We start from the raw sequence: 16,711 nt of genomic DNA, 5'->3' as shown, positions 1-16,711 counted from the left end.
TCTAATTATGCTAAAATCAGAGGCATAACAGGCAAGTGAACATGTTTCCCTACCTTCTTATTTGTGGTCACATTCGACCTAAATGGAAAAGCTTGTTTTCAGACCCGATGCAGCACCGGCCGTGCTGACAAGGCACGGGATAACCCAGGACGTGGAGACCTGCCTCAGTCTCCTCCGAGAGACTTGACCTTGAACCACAGTGAACAGGACAACAGCTACCCCAGCTGGTGGCTCTGAGGACTAAGTGAGATCAACTGCTAATTCCAAGGCGTTAGAATTACTGAAGCCCAGACTCCATACCGAAGGAGCTGAAAAGTCAGAAAATGGAGCCAGAGGGAGTGCGTGTTTTTAAAAGCACAAGCACCTTTCCCTGTGGGAGAGTTTCTGCTTTACACTCAGGTTAAGCAGGCAGCTCCTCTTAGGGAGCACACGGCATTCCAGTCTCCTTCAGCGTGACCTCGCTTCCTACGGCACCGAGGAAACACCAGCCAGACGACCGGCTCCCTGCCTGCCTGCCATCTGTGCTCTCACACCCTGCCTGCCGCCTCCCTGCCTTCCCTCCAGACTGTGAGCAACCTGTCTCCTCTCTATGCGAAGACTGATGGCAACCCTCGACCCACAAGGGCAGGGACCTAGCAAATGCCCCCTTTCTCTATCAGATCAGTCCCATCAGCTTACAAAACCATCTTGTCACATGTCTGTCTTCACACACACACACACACACACACACACACACACACACCCTGTTAACCTCATGTCCCTCTCTGGTGTCACCCAATTTCCTCTTCCCCTTACAGCAAAACTCCTCAGAAAAGCCATTCACACCTACTGGCTCCAATTCTCCTATCCTCTCTTGAACCCCCTCCAATTAGGCTTTTATCTCCTTGGAAACAGAACAGCAAGATCCTTCACTCCCCCCTTTCTAAACTCAGTGGTAAATTCTTGGTCTCATCTACTAGATCTGCCCACAACTCTTTAAAATAGCTCATCGAACCCTTCTGGAAGCTTGTTCTTCACTTAGAAGCCAAGTGAAGCCTCCCTTCTGGTCCCCCTCCCACCAAACAGGCTGCTCCTCCCAACCCCCATGATGGGGCCTCCTTCTCTCTCTGGCCTTGGAGCGCAGTGGCTCCCAGACTTCCTCCTGAGTCCCCCACGCCTGCCCCCCGCCTGCCCCCCGGGGCCTCTTCACTACAGCCACTGAGCTCATCACCGCGGTCTAAATACCATCTGCTTACAGGTAATTCCCCAGTAAGGAAACCCTGTCTTCTAGCCAGGCTTGGCCCATGAAACCCAGAATCACCTGCACAGCTAGCTGTGCAGCCCACATGCCCCATAGACATGGCCCGTCCTTCCTACCCACCCCTGCTTCTCAGCCTTCCTCCTGGCAACTGCCCTGGGCAAAGACCCCTGGCTCCTCCTCCTTTCACAGCCCACAGCCCACGGCAAATCCCACTGGCTCTACCTTAAAAATACACCTAGGAACAGATGAGCAGAGCAAATGCCAGAATTGGAAAATAGGAGGATAAATAAAAAAAATCGGCAAAACATCTAATATCTGCATAATACGCATGCCACAGAGAGGATAACACAATTCAAGGGGATTCCTACAGAGGGCTGGCTGAGTGCTCAACATAAAGGATGGCTCATCGCCAGAAGACTTCAGAGCACCACGGACAGAGGAGATCCAAGGAGGAACAAGGAAACGGGAGATCGAACCCACAACCTTGGTGTATCAGGACGACACTCTCGCCAACTGAGTGACCCCACCAAAGCTATTCATTATTCTATTACGTTGATTGGGGGGTTTATTTTATGACTTATAGAAACGCTTTACATATTAGGGACATTAACCCACTGCTATTACTCCCATTGCAACCAGTTACATTTTTACAGACAGCTCTACTCATTTTCTTTCTGCCTTCCTGAGTTTAGATGAATATTTTCCCATACATTCTTTAGAACTTTGTTTTTTACATTTAGATCTTTAATTGATATAGACTTTATTTTAGTACATGGGGGGAAATGGGGCTCTAGCTTTATTTTCTTCCAAACCCATAGCCAGTTTTTCCAATTGCACTTACCGAATAATTCCTTTCTCAACTGATGTAAAGACTTTATTATATATCAAATGTTCATGTATATAGATACAAGTGTGCTGTACACGTACATGTATGTGTATGGATACATGGTATTATGGCATGCACACACACACACACACACACACACACACACACACACGGCTGTTTTGGACTCAGCTCTCACCACTGCTCTGCCTAGCCCGGGTGACACAACGGAGCTGGGACAAAAGGAATCGCTCACCTGTCCCTCTTCGTCAAAGGCCATGACGACCACAGCGGCGCCGAACTTCTTGACCAGCCCGGCCTTCTCCAGGAAGTCGGCCTCCCCTCCCTTCAGGCTGATGCTGTTGACGATGCATTTGCCCTGGCAGCACTTCAGTCCGGCCTCGATCACAGCAAAGTTGGAAGAGTCAATGCACAGGGGCACCTGAGGTGGCAGGGCAGGAAATCACAGAAGGACAAGTCGCCACAAATTCCCTTCCAGGACTCCCAGACAGTCCCCCTTCCTTCCTTGGGGAAACAATAAACAAAGGACAGTGTGACAAGAGCCAGGACTTTACTGCACCTGTTCTTAAGGCCCAAAATACTCTAAGTAATTCCAGTCTTACATGCAGACCCCACATGCAATGGACTGGAGCTAGCCAGATGTGGACTTTAACATGGAGCAGAAACCATGGGCAGTGGCCTAATTCTGGCCCTGCTGTAGACAAGCTTGGACTTCTTCCACGGCGAGATGGAGGGAGGTGGGATCTTGGAGGGGAACCCCCTTAATTTTACACCATCAATAAAGCTTTCCACAAAATCCCATCCTCCAAGGGGCCTCAGGAAATTCTTTCCCAGCGGCACCCCAAGAACTCCACTTTCACCTGTAACAGGTGGGCACTCAGAGGGCACCCCACTGATAACAGAAGGGCAAAACCAGAAAAGATTAAGAAAAAAAATTACTGTAGCCATCAGAACACTAAGTCGTTCATAATGCCTTAAGTTACATGGGGTCCTTCACAGTTAACAAGGCACTTTTATCTTCACAATTCATAAGTCAGACTGTGGACACAAAGGGACCACACACTAAACCTGACAAGCCCAGGGGAGGCCTGCATGGCAGCCTTACAAACTCAGAGACCAAAAGTAACCACAAAGGATGGTCTGAAGTTAGAACTTTTTAACTAAAAGCAGTTTGTGGTAGTAGTCATGTCCTAGGCTAGAATCTTCCCTGACGAAGATCAATTTTCACCCTAATAGAGCCTTTTGTCTTTTGGAATGTCAAAAGGAATTTCCTTTTTTCTGGACCCCTCAAAGCGCAGGTATCACACCAGAGCGGAGACTACAAATCCCCTATTGTTACTGTTATCAATAGGAATGGAATGAATGATTCTGTAGGAAGGGTAAGTATATTCTTCAGAGACATGGAAAGCAGGTTTCCAGTTTATCCAAAAAGCAGGTTTTCAGTTTATCCAGACATCAGAGGACACAAACCATTCTTGTGACCAATTCCAAAAGCCTGGAAAACAGCCAAGCTGAAGTCACATCTCTTAGAAGCCTGGCTTTTATCACGAGCTAACACTGAGCGAGAAAAGTGACCATCAGAAGCCTCAGGGTTTTTAACTGGGAAAACAGAAAACCAGTGTATGAGAAAGATGACAGATCAACGGGGCAAATGACAAAGTTAAACGAGTGACAGAGCAAGACATGCACATTCCCTTGACGCAGAAAAATGGTGTCCAACCTTGGCAATGTCAGGCTCGGAAGCAATGAGTTTGCAAAACCGGGCCATTGCACTTGGACCATCCAGCATGCCGTCGTCCATGTTGATGTCCAACACCTGGGCTCCCATCTCCACCTGCGCTTTGGCAACACTCAGGGCTGCCTGAGGAAAGAATGCAGGAGGAAGCAGCATGAGGACAGGCGAGTGGAGAGAGGCTGACCAAGGAATCCCTCGCCATCCCCAGCAGCTCTCTGGAGTGACGCACGACCCATTGGCTAGCCTCCCTGACTCCAGGCCTACTCTCCTCCCATCAGTCACCGGAGATTAACCTTAAACTCTCTCCCCTCGCCTCATTTCACTACCCAGAATCCACTGAGGCCACTTTCCTGCCATAAAGAATCTAAATTCAGCCTGGAGTGGGGGCCCTCTGTAACCTGAACTAATCTGACCACAAAATAGTCACCAAAAAAATAAATAAATAAAATAAATGGAAACATTGCCAACTGAAGACCCTGCACAGTATGAAGGTCACGAGGACTCAGAAGGGAGCACGCCTGAACAAGCCTCATGGGACATCCAGGAAGGGAAGGCAGTTTGGGCCTAAGCAGAGACACTGAATGACAACCTGCAGAGTTTGGGTTTTATCCCGGATGCAAAAGGCCACCGGTGGAAGCTTCTGAACTGGGGAGGATGGGACAGAGGCCCACGTGGCTGTGAGCAGTAGTGCAAGGAAGGGAAGAGGGCTGAAGGGAACTGTCAGGAACCAGGTATCCAGGCTACGGAAAGAGGCCATGGAGGAGCAATCAATAGCTCCAGAGAGGATGGTAAATGGGCCCTTTCTTCATGATTAAAACAAAGTCTACATTGGTAGGGGTTTCTGGAAGATCTATTTCCTAAAAGTTGCAAAACCTCAAGTGAGAGATTTTTGATAAGTCATCATTAAAGCCCAGACTCCATTTTCAACTTCCTGTTTTCTTAAGAAAAACACTCCATCCGGATGTTTCGGGTTGGTTCTGGTTGGATTACATTTTGCTCATCCACAGAGGGATCAGCTTAAAAGCACTCTGGCTAAAGGATCATGTGACCGACCCAAGGCAGGCCTGTTCTTTCTTTGTGTTTGCGTATGCATTTCAGTCTGCAGCTAATAGAAGCAATACCACCGTAAACACTGCCTGATATGCTCATAAGGACTTCACATTTTCTTGGCTTTCACTTCCCCACAAGGATTTGTGAGAAACAAAAATGAAGAGTATTCACAAAATTTTAAACTTACTTCCCAATTAAAAGAAATAGCTAGAACCAGGTCCCTCCCAGCTCATCCCACTCATGGCCCAAGTGCAGTACTTTCTGACAAGTAACAACAAGAGCACCTTGGATTTTTCGAGGCTTCATCCTCCTACCAGCCCAGCCCACTGCAAACACGTCACAGTTCTTCTCACACTTCCCAGCAGCTCGGCTAATAACCGGTTCAAATGCTATCAAAAGCCGTTTCATTTACTTGCTGTCTAGCCACAAACATGGCCGATGCCTGCGTCGCACTGAGATGCTCACTTCATAGTCTCCCGCCATGATGAGCTTAGCGAAGTTGCGGGATCCCGCCACGTTACAGCGCTCTCCAATGTTAACAAAGTTGGTGTAGGGTCCAATCCTGAAGGGCTCTAGACCTGAAGAGGAGAAGCACTTTGAAAAATTTCTGAAAATGCACACGGTGACATGAGACAGGCGGGACACAAATGTCTTCATAAGAGAGTAAAAAGTCTCTGTGCCTATGAGATGAGACACGAGATGCGACGTGGAAACAGGACCAGCACCTTCTTCAAGGAAAGTAAACTTTACGCTGCAGCTAATTTACAACCAGACATTCAAATAAGAAATACTTCAGGACTTTAAACTGCCAATTTCTCTAAAGAGCTGACTCATACCAGCTCCGACAAGAAAAAAATACCATCATTTCCCTGTTTAATCAAGAGTCTGGGGCAAAAGCCATGATGTCAGAATCACAAGGACTGCTCCACGCTGTCCACACAGACGGCAGCTCCACAGCTGGTCACGAGACAGCAGCTGGAAACTGATCCATTGGCTTTACCGTCTCTTCCATCCAAGTCCAAGAACCCGCACGCAGCCAGCAAGGCTGACCGGGGCGGGAAGAGCCCAGGCTGGGCCCTGAGACAGGAGGTTCTCCTGGGCAGGTTCACACTCAGGAGCTGACTGCGGGCACAGCCACGGGGTGCTTCTGCCCCTTTATTTGCCGAAGGGTAATGACATCTGCCCTGCTATCGGCCAACCAAGGGGCAAAACTGGATAATAAATATAGATATATTACACTGAGGGAAAAGCAACACACAGTGTGAAGTATCACTACAACAAAGGTCTTTAACTGTTTTGCTCTAGTCATATTTACTGTGTCTCGCTAGGGGGGTACAGGCGGCTCTGAGGACAGCCAGCCCCGGGTTCAAGCCCTTCCCAGCCTCTCAGTGAACAACTCAGGTGACTTTTCACAGCCTCTGAGCTTATAAAACAAAGTCAGTAAAAGTATCTGTCCCATAACGTTACTGTAAAAATGAGACTAGATACAGTGGCAAACATAAAATCAGACCAACAATCATAACTGTTGTGGTTTAAAAAAATGGCTTTGAATCCTTTGCCAAAGCCCTGGCTGAAGAAGAGACAGATATGAAGGAGGAAAATCATGAATATGGATGAGTATTTGTTCACCAACTGGGACCACTTCATCCTAGTTCGGGCTTGTGAGTCTCTCCATTGATAATGACCTTTATAGCCTCGTCCCCACCCCTGCCAGCCCCAGGGTATCCCTGGTCCCAGGTGAAGCCCTGAGGCTACAGGGCAGGCAGCAGGGCACAGCTCTAACCGCTAAGGAGATCCCGTATCAGGGCCCTAGAAGCATCTCGCACAAAGCGCTTCTCATCTATTATGAACGTGAAGTGGCTGATTTTCAAACTGCATTCTTCACAAGTATGCAATTTATAAAGAACAACTGAAAAGAGCATGTTTGATGTCATTCTTTAAAAATCTAACTGAAGATTATTTTTAAAGCAATTTAGAGATAGCACAAGAAATTCAAATCAGAAAAAAAGATTCTTTCATTCTTACACCTAAGTTCTTTTTAAAAATCGTATCTAGCCGTAACCGGTTTGGCTCAGTGGATAGAGCGTCGGCCTGTGGACTGAAGGGTCCCAGGTTTGATTCCGGTCAAGGGCATGTACCTTGGTTGCGGGCACATCCCCAGTGGGGAGTGTGCAAGAGGCAGCTGATTGATGTTTCTCTCTCATCGATGTTTCTAACTCTCTATTCCTCTCCCTTCCTCTCTGTGAAAAATCAATAAAATATATTTTAAAAAAATAAAATAAAATAAAAATCGTATCTAAATGGGTTTCTTCTTGTTTCACCTTTGGTAACATTGAAACAAGAAGAGAACCATTTCTGAAATCATACAAGCCATGTCTGGATTACTTACCGGACAATAACATATGCCCTTCAAACACTGTGGCAGGTGGAACTCGAGGCTTATAGTGTTTTACAGCTTCAGCAATTTCCCTGAGTTAAAAGAGAAAACACTATACCCATTAATTCAGGATAAAATAAAATTAAACTAATTTCCGGCTATGAAATTAAGTCTATTTAGCACAATTATGCACGTAATTACATACCTAGTCCCAAATGTGCAGCAGCAATTACACCTTTTCGTTTTCTCAGTCGAGCAGGAAATGAACCACTGAGCCTAGCTTTTCTGAGCCTGCCCAGGGTTTAACCTGCCTGCTGTGTGTGGCTGAGCTGTGCACCTTAGTTACCCCTTTAAAGTCCCTATCTCCCAACACAGCCACAGGTGGAGGAGCGGGGAGTTAGGCCCCGACACACGAATCTGAAGAGGACACAATTCATGCCATGCCAAAAGGGAAAATATGTAGAGGTGATTATTACCGGATGTGATCTGGTGTCGTACCACAGCATCCACCGACGATATTGATCAAGCCATCCATAGCAAAGCCCTGCATTCAGGAAAAAAAGGCTCTAGGGGAGCGTTTGCCAACCTTTCGGACCTCATGGACCACCGGTTGGCGACCACTACTCTAGGGAGTTCATCTGAATTCTAAACTCACCACTACCCACTCAGCAGAAAAAATCCTACATTTCCTGAAGAACCAACTTTACATTAAAAAGAGAGCTAAAAACACTTAACTCTAGATAAAAAGCTTTTAATGCCCCAGGTATTACATTAAAACAGTTCAGATCTACGAAATCCTTTATCCCATTTAAAATGTAATGTTTACTTGCTTATCTGATCATAATAAAGATTTTTTGCCCATATGCTACGCTGAATGAATATGAACTAGATAATGCATTTTCAAATAACACATAAAGTTTTTACATTTAAATTAATTAAAAATTTTAAAGAATTAAAAATTCAGTTCCTCAGTCACAATAGCCACATTTCAAGTCCTCCAACAACCCCAGGTGGTAATGGCTGCATACAGGTCAGTGTGGGTCTGGGGTTTAACCACAGGCTAGTTTGCAGGACAAGAGAGGAAGTCAAGCAACTGAGAAGTCCGAACACTGACAAGAGCACCTGCATAAGGTATTAAAGTTATAGGAATTAAGTCAGAAATCGTTTAGGAAAGAATGTCAGTGAGCCAGAAGCTACAGATTCAAGGAACAAGGAAGAGACTGGGGTTAGTAATAGGGTGGGTGGTGGGTAGTATGGGCTCATTACCTAGGTAGTGGGTATAGAATTCCCAGACAGGAGGTATATGGGAGGGAAGGAGAATGGGGGGTAGTGGTGGTGACGATGGGCAGTAAGGAGCCACCCCTTGGGAGGGCTGTATGAGAGTCAAGTTCAAGTAGCTTCAGTTGGACCTCACTGGGAATTTCCCAACAGCCACCGGTACCATCTGGGGAGGAGGAGGCTGCCAGCCAGCCTCTCCCTCCACTGCCACCATCTTAAATAGGAATAACTAAGACTTTATTCATTATAGCACATACACTGGAATTTATTTAGGGGAAAAAACATGCTTCTAAATATTCTAAATCTAAAATGTCATTTCCCTATCTCAACCAAGTGAGAGAGTACTCCTGACCTTTAAGTGCACGGCCATCATGCTCGGCGTTTCTTCATAGTCACCAAAGGTGTTGGGAAGACCTGAGAAAGGGTATTGCAACCATTACTGGATTTGTAAAGGCTTTAGGACATTTTATATTTAAATTAAATGGAGCATTATAATTAAACCCAGTAAAGACACTACACCAAAAACAGAAGTCACAGAGGAAGATAAACATCCACTATTTCTTTTCCATTTGAAAGAAAAGCATCACTACTCTGTGGGACAGAGCCCCCACTCCCTGCCGCCTTCCCATAAAGGAAATTCATTCATTACCCAGCTGCTGGGGCTGAGGTTGGGGGAGTACTATGTCCTTGAAGCTAATGAGCACCAGACACGCAATTAAAAACACAAAACACAACCAGTCTCCTTTCAAATAACGTTTCCCAAGTAAGATGTTAGTAGGTGATTATCCAATGTCCTATTTTATCTCTTATCCCCTTCCAGTTTCTTGCTCCTGGTGAGAAATAAAACTTATTGTGGATTAAAATGTATACATTTGGAGAAAAATATGCTAGGAAATGATTTTTAGTCCTAAGTAGGTAAGCAGTGCTCAGAAACATTCACCAGAGCCCTGGCTGGTTTGGCTCAGTGGATAGAGTGTCAGCCTACAGACTGAAGGGTCCCGGGTTCAATTTTGGTCAAGGGCACATGCCCGGGTTGTGGGCTCGATCCCCAATAGGGGGCGTGCAGGGGGCAGCCAATCAATGATTCTGTCTCATCATTGATGTTTCTATCTCTCCCTCACCCTTCCTCTCTGAAATCAATAAAAACATATTAAAAAAAAACAAACATTCACCAGGAAATCTGGCTAACCCAAATGAATTACCATTATGTCATTGGGTAGTCTGAGAATTACCTACAAATCTCTCGGTAATTTTTACATACAGTAAACTAGAAGCCCTCACTCTCAGAAGGGAAAGCGGTAATAAGACACAAGGGTCTCCGCCTGCTCTTTGTGAACACAGGCACGGAGAAGAGCCCCTCTCCCGCTCTGCGCTCCTCACTGGCCACCCTCCACGTGGGAGTAAGCACTGTCACCCAAAGCACGGCTCTGCTCAGTGACGGGACCAGGCGTCATTCCTCCGAGTTCCGTCCATTTCTGCTGCTTTCAGACTGAGCCAACCTGTGCGTTCAATTCTAAAGAAAAACAGTGGTCCAGGTCCAGATACTCGCCATTTAGAGGAATCCTACTGGGTGTTAGCTAAATACCAAGGCCTACAGAACAGATTCTTTCAACAAGATCTGTTACCCTACCATGCATGTCCATGTATTTGGGTTTCCCCCTGTGCAGTCCCTTGAAATACACACCTGCATTGGGATAGCAGAGGACATAGGCTGTGGTACATTTGCCAATTGTTTCAATAAAAGGTCTCATTTCAGCTGCACCCAGAGCACAATTTAATCCAATGCTGTAAAGACAAAAAGAAGTTAACAGGAGCATCCTCTTCTATTCAAAACATTTATGCGCAGAAAAGTTATAATAAAGGAATAAACCTAAAACCAAGCAGGTAATAAATCCTTGATTCAAAGCACTTTTGCGCAGCTGCAATCAATGCTATTTTTAATGCTTTTGTTCAGCAACTGAAACGGGGTGGGGGGGTTCAGAGCCAGTCACCCTAAGGTGTGCTTCTGTAGGATGTGGATTGTTTTCTTTTTGACCCACATACATGTCAGGACAAACATCTGTTTACTAAGCATCTACTCTCGTCATCATCCCGAAATGAACATCTGAAGCCCCGGGCACCTTGGCTCACCCCCCACTCAGAGTGTCTTCTGTGCCCGTTTCCTTTCTGTCTCTGACTCTCATGTACACAGGGCTCCCACACATACCTACATATGTATTAAATTTGGTCATTTTCTCTTGCTAACCTGTCTCATGTCTGTTTGATTATTAGACCAGCCAGAGCCTTGAGGGTAGAGAGCAACATCAGCCTGGGCTGGTAAGAGAAGTCAGGTTCCCCGAAGAGGACTCTCAAGATGAGTCTTAAAGGCTAACAAGAAGCCAAGAGAGAGGGAGAGAGGGAGAGAGTAGGTAGGGAGAGAAAGAGAAAGAGACACACAGAGAGACAGACCACGAGACAGAAACAGAGAGAATGAAAGAGAAAGGGTGAGCACAGCTTCTGGACAGAAGAAATAAATAGCACGTTTATGGAAAAGGTAATGTTAAAATAGAATGAAAACAGAATGTTAATTTTAAAGATAAAAATCTGAGCTTTAAAATCCCCATCTTATTCCAAGCTAGACTGCTTCTGTTGTTCTGTAAATGGGGAATAACCAACCAACAGGCACAATCTGACACTATAAGGGAAGACCCCCTGAAAGGGACGGAGGCGGGAAGAACGATGACTCACCAGAGTGGGTCTGCGTGCGACACGCTGATGACAAACGCCTCCCCTGTCTGTCCAGAAAGTGTCCGCCCACTTTTATCGACAATTGTTCCTGAAATCTGAATTAACAAAGCAAATTCAGTCCACAGTACAGACTCACATGAAGAGTTCAGTCACAAGGCCAGAATAAGAGGAGCGAGCTGACTTCCTGTGCTTCTTTACAGGGAAGAGCACTGTGGGAGCTCAGGCAGCACTTTCTAAAATGGCCAGGACAGGGAGATGCCGAGTGAGGGGGGAGCTGGGGAGCCATGGGAGCAAGGAAAAGGGAGGCAAAAGCCATGACGAGAGCAGCGTCAGAATCCACACATCCAGTCTCCCTAGAGAAGGCTTTCCCATGAGCCTCCTGTGTGATACAGCCCTAGTTTTGATTCTATTTATTCTCTTCAAGGAACCTTGGGACTCTAGAGTGGGTCTGCCTATCCTTCCTATATAATAAAAGGGTAATATGCAAATCGACCGAACAGCTCGCACTGACCACGAGGAGGCAGATGCTCAATGCAGGAGCTGCCCCCTGGTGGTCAGTGTGCTCCCACAGGGGGAGCGCCACTCAGCCAGAAGCCCTGCGCCAGGCTCACAGCTGGCTAGCACAGCGGCAATGGCAGAAGCATCTCGCGCCTCTGCAGCAGCGCTAAGGATGTCCAACTGCTGGGGAGCAGGCCTAAGCCATCAGTCGGACATCCCCCGAGGGCTCCCGGACTGAGAGGGTGCAGGCCGGGCTGAAGGGCCTCCCCCCACCCCAGTGCACAAATTTCGTACATTGGGCCTCCCTCTAGTTGATTAATAAATTGGCAATCTGCTGTCTTCAGTGCGGGGAACTTCACAGCCAGCATGCAAGGCCACCCCTCAGGGTCCTAAGGAGAGTGCCTCCCTAAGCCTCTGGCTTCAGGAGACAATTCAGCCAGATCACTTTGCCTCCATCAACCACTTCTAGAATCGTGTTCTTTGTCTCAAGGTGGTGGTAGGAGGGAGGTGAACAGAAAACTTAAAAGTAAGTGGTTCCTAAAAGATACTATCAGTAGTTCCATGCAAGAAAAAAAAAAAAAAACCTACCCTCAAATGACAATATTAATAAAAAAAACAAAAATCAACACTTTAGACTTACAAAGATGGGCCGGGGAGCATAGGTCTCTTCAAAAAGGTTCTGGAGTGCAAACAAGGCTGCCTGTCAGGGAAAGAGAGTATCAGTGGGTCCCAAGGTGGCTGCAGAGGCGGCCGGAGTGCCACTCACCTGCTCCCAGCCCCAGGCGGGATTTACAGCTCAATCACAGAGCAATCACCCTGAATAACCCACTGAAGGGAGCTGAACTGAAACATGGTAACCAAGGATTTACAGAGGAAGCCCCGGAGACTGGGAGAAAGGGCCAGCATCCACTCCCAGGAGGAGTGGCAGCTGGGAAGCTGGAGGGATCCCCAACCCAGAGCAACAGAGATGGGATGAGGAGCCCACAGAGCATCTGGTAGTGAAATCAGTGGGGATTCATCTACCTGGAAGACCCAGACGCCACCTTCCCAGGGACGAGCACTCCTGTTGCTACAGCACTGGAGTGGGGCGGGCACTACCTGGTACCCAACTGCTGGCGAGGACCCCTGTGTGCAGCCCTGGGCGGCGGGGATTGGCGGCGCGATCGGCCCGAGGAAGCCCTATTGTTGCAGGAATCTTCCTGCAACGGGCCTCTAGTGCCATTATAAAGCTAAATCAGCCCTAGCTAGTTTGGCTCAGTGGATAGAGCGTCAGCCTGTGGACTAAAGGGTCCCAGGTTCGATTCAGGTCAAGGGCACATGCCGAGTTGCAGGCTCGATCCCCAGTAGGGGGCGTGCAGGATGCAGCAGATCAATGATTCTCTCCATCATTGATGTCCCCCCCCGCCCCCCCGCCCTCTAGTTTCCTCTCTGAAACACAATTATATGACCATCACCACCACATAGAAAGTCAAACACCAAACTGGAGACAATATTAGCTACTCATCACTGTCAAGGTTGATTTCCTTAGGGAAAGACAATAAAAAAGACCAAAAGTCCAACAGAAATAAGGCACAGAACACACATCACAGGACAGAAAATCTAAATGGTTGTAAAACTTTAAAAAGATGCTCTATTTCATTTCTAGTGAGAAAGATACAAAAGGACAACTATAGCAGGGAAGCATTTTTTACCCATCAAATTGGAGGGAGATCCAAAAGTGTAACAATAGATGGTGTTAGCCAGGGCGTGAGAAACCTGCACTGCTCTATGACTGGGTTTAAAAGAGCACATCTCCAGGAGGCTAACTTGACATAAAGATTAAAACTAACAATGCACAATCCTCTGACCTGGCAATCTCACTTGTAGCGAGTGATCCTCTAGATACACTGTGCAAAAACATCAGGTAGGAATTGATGGTCGCCAGATGGAAGGGAGTGGTGGGGATGAGTAAGAAAGGTGAAGGGGTTAAGAGACTCAACTTGGCAGTTATAAAATAGTAACCAGGGAACACAGTCAGTAAGATTTTAATAACTGTGTACGGTGCCAGGTGGGGCACTAGACTTACTGAGGGGATCACTTTGTAAGTTACATAAGAATCTACTCACTACATTGTGCAGCTGAAACTGATATTATAACGCATGTCAACTGTAACTGAAAAGTTAAATAAGCAAACAAATAAATAAGAAACACAGGCATAAGGATGTTTACTTTTCACTCCATATACCTGTGTACCTTTGCACACATGTAAGGAATACAAACGCATACCCCCATGCTGATGCCTGTCAGGACTCCACACTGGTGACAAGTAGTTGTCCCCAGGAAATAGGAGGTAGAAGGGTATTATTTTTTACTACATACATTTATGAGTCTTTTGAATTTAGAACCATGTATGTGTACTTATCACCTATGCATAAATGCACATAGAGTAGCTATATATGAAAATATTTACTTTCATAATTTAAAATAAAAATTTTTTTAAAAGTTTAAAAGATAACCTATTGAAGTTTTTTTTCATTCTACTGGCCTCAGAAATAGTCAAGAATAAAATGGAACAAAGGAATTTCATTTAACTTTAAAAATAGCTATCATTGTCTTCTCACTACATTAGAGATTCATCACAGCCCTTCCCCCCCTCCCCCAACCCTGTCCCCTTTCCTCCCTTAACTCACCTTGGCATTGGCAGTATCAAAAATAGTTTCAACGAGTAAGATATCGACCCCACCGTCTAGGAGCCCTTGGGCCTGCTCTTTGTATGCCTCAACGAGCTCATCAAAAGCTGCAAAAAATAAACCACACCCAGGACATCAGTCAATATCCCCTGAACGGCCCGGACATGCCGAGTTCAGGCCCAGCATCAGTGAACTAAATACTGCTGGTTTGTGACGCATCGTTTAAGGACAGTGACACCTTTTGTAAGAAACCAAATGCAGAAATATGGTGGTGATGGAAGTTAAACCAGTAAACTGAACACAGCTGCTCCTAAACACCTGCGCGAGGTCTGCACGTCCCACCACATGTGAGCCGAGGAGGAGCGAGCGCGCGGGAAGCCAGGGTTTCCTGAGCCCTGGACCTACTGTACTTCAGAGAGCTCTAGGGCAGGTCACTCTTTCCAGGGATGGCTTTGATCAATTCACAGGGATGAGTGTGAGGAGTCACACGAAAACGTGTCACCCAGGGCGAGTCACAGCCTCTCACTCTCTGCGGGAGAATCAAAGGCTGCAGTTCTGCGGATTCGGCTCCTGCCCTCTGACACCAACTCTGTCAGAGAAAACGCCTGCCTGACGGGCAATTTCCATCTCAAACAAAAGTGTCCAATCCCGCCTAGGTAACAGTTTTGTCAGAAACACCTTGAGCTCTCTATTTCCATCTGAGAGGCCATCCCTCTCCCCGTTTCACTGCCCAATCAAGAGAGAAGATGCTCGGCCACTCGGCAGAGAGGCCTGAACAGCGAGTTACGCTGCTGTCCGTGTCCTTCACCTTCCACAGCACGAGAGGAAGGACGAGGGAGCTCCTCACTGCCATGCCGAGACCGAGCACATCAGAGGGAGCCACCCTGGTGACCACGTGTGGAAGCACGGCATGGCAAGTCCTGTGACCAAAACCCTACAAACCACACCTGCCTGAACTTGTCATCTACACATAACCCATCTCCATTCATAGTATCATGACTATCCAGCTCGGAAAGTTCAATTGTTTGTTTTTAGTAGTCTCATGCTTAAGAAATTCACCTAGATTTCTAAGATGTTTTTGTAAAATCTCAATGCAAGTATGCTTATATATGAGAGTTTACCACTTTTGTAATGCCAATATGTTTATACAGTTTGGACTGCTTTGTGATAAATAAAATGGAGGTCTAGTGGGTTATTCTCTCATTGACCAAGGCCGGGTGTCCATAACTTCTCAACTTGTCATTTTAAAGCTTTAGTTTGATTGGTCTTATTTCCATAGCTGATAAAGAATACACCAGGTACATTCGAAAACAAGTTAAAAAAAAACACCACACAACAAAACACACACACAACTGCTAACTTTCTTTTGCGACGTATACTATATCCCAGGGAGTGCTGTGAGCCCTTCGTGTGGATTAAGTCTCAATAACCCTGAAATAGATGTACTACTGGTCCCATTTTACCAAAACACAGCAGTACCTGCTCGAGAGCAATGATTGTATGTGATGAATACTCACTGATGTTCCTGAAATCTGGTCTTTCCACAGATGGGGACACAGAGAGCGTCTTATTAGTTGGACCCAGCGCTCCTGCCACAAACCTCTTAATTCCTTTGGGAAAGAAAAACAAGTGTGAAATCTCTGAATTGCTCCAGGTTTTTGTTGTAAATCAATAAGGTATAAGATTTCCCTAGGATACTGGGCTATAATCCTTTGTCCAATACTCTGAAATCCAAAAGGCACAAAAGCTCAAACTTTTCTCTTAATTCATTGGACAACAAAACTCGCCCTCTCCTGAATGATCAAGAGGCTTATTGGTAGTCTTCCTCCCACTCAGAGGGATGGTTCATAGATTTTACTGCACAATTTGGTGATGGGCTGTCCTGGATCCTACTGGAAAAATGATGAAATACAGGGCGGCTACACGCATGATCACCAGGCCAATCCAAAAACCTCTGAATTCTCACATGCCTGGCTTCAAAGTGTTTCGGTAAGTAATCCTTTTCTATCACCGCATTACAGCTGAAACTATCCAAGGAACCATCTTTGTGGAAAAGGGGACACCTTCGCTCACCTGTCTGGAGAGTGACCTCCTCGGCCGCTTTCCTGGCCACGGCCGCAGAGCACTTGTTCATCCGGTAGACCTAGCACAGAACTGCAAACGTTAGCCCGTCCTTCTTTTTCTCCACGTGCTGAACAAGGAACTCAAGACCTTCTAAAACCCAGTGTCACTCAGTAAGGAAATGGAGAGTGAATTAGTTTGAGGTGTGAATGAAATCCTCGCCAAGAAGGCC

At 46.4% G+C, this 16,711-nt stretch overlaps 1 protein-coding gene across 4 annotated transcripts in view; it reads right to left on the bottom strand.

Moving 5' to 3' along the window:
- The window catches only part of MTR (5-methyltetrahydrofolate-homocysteine methyltransferase), a 41,478-nt gene that overhangs the window by 20,707 nt on the left and 4,060 nt on the right, over positions 1-16,711 (bottom strand). The window contains exons 4-15 of one of the 4 annotated variants that reach the window (XM_070401037.1): positions 16,492-16,561; positions 15,936-16,028; positions 14,419-14,525; positions 12,390-12,449; positions 11,252-11,346; positions 10,209-10,309; positions 8,877-8,938; positions 7,723-7,790; positions 7,259-7,338; positions 5,335-5,447; positions 3,805-3,945; positions 2,320-2,505 (exon numbers count right to left, since the gene is read on the bottom strand). In XM_070401037.1, coding sequence (XP_070257138.1) covers positions 2,320-2,505; positions 3,805-3,945; positions 5,335-5,447; positions 7,259-7,338; positions 7,723-7,790; positions 8,877-8,938; positions 10,209-10,309; positions 11,252-11,346; positions 12,390-12,449; positions 14,419-14,525; positions 15,936-16,028; positions 16,492-16,561 — 1,176 coding nt within the window. Of the gene's footprint in view, positions 1-2,319; positions 2,506-3,804; positions 3,946-5,153; positions 5,223-5,281; positions 5,448-7,258; positions 7,339-7,722; positions 7,791-8,876; positions 8,939-10,208; positions 10,310-11,251; positions 11,347-12,389; positions 12,450-14,418; positions 14,526-15,935; positions 16,029-16,491; positions 16,562-16,711 lie in introns of those variants that run through there. The other 3 variants (XM_070401038.1, XM_070401039.1, XM_070401040.1) reach the window with 3 other exon arrangements.

The sequence above is a fragment of the Myotis yumanensis genome, unplaced genomic scaffold (genome assembly GCF_028538775.1).
Source record: "Myotis yumanensis isolate MYYU_CA2020_CCGP unplaced genomic scaffold, mMyoYum1.0.hap1 SCAF_22, whole genome shotgun sequence".
NCBI lineage: Eukaryota > Metazoa > Chordata > Mammalia > Chiroptera > Vespertilionidae > Myotis > Myotis yumanensis.
This window is presented reverse-complemented; position numbering and strand designations above follow the sequence as displayed.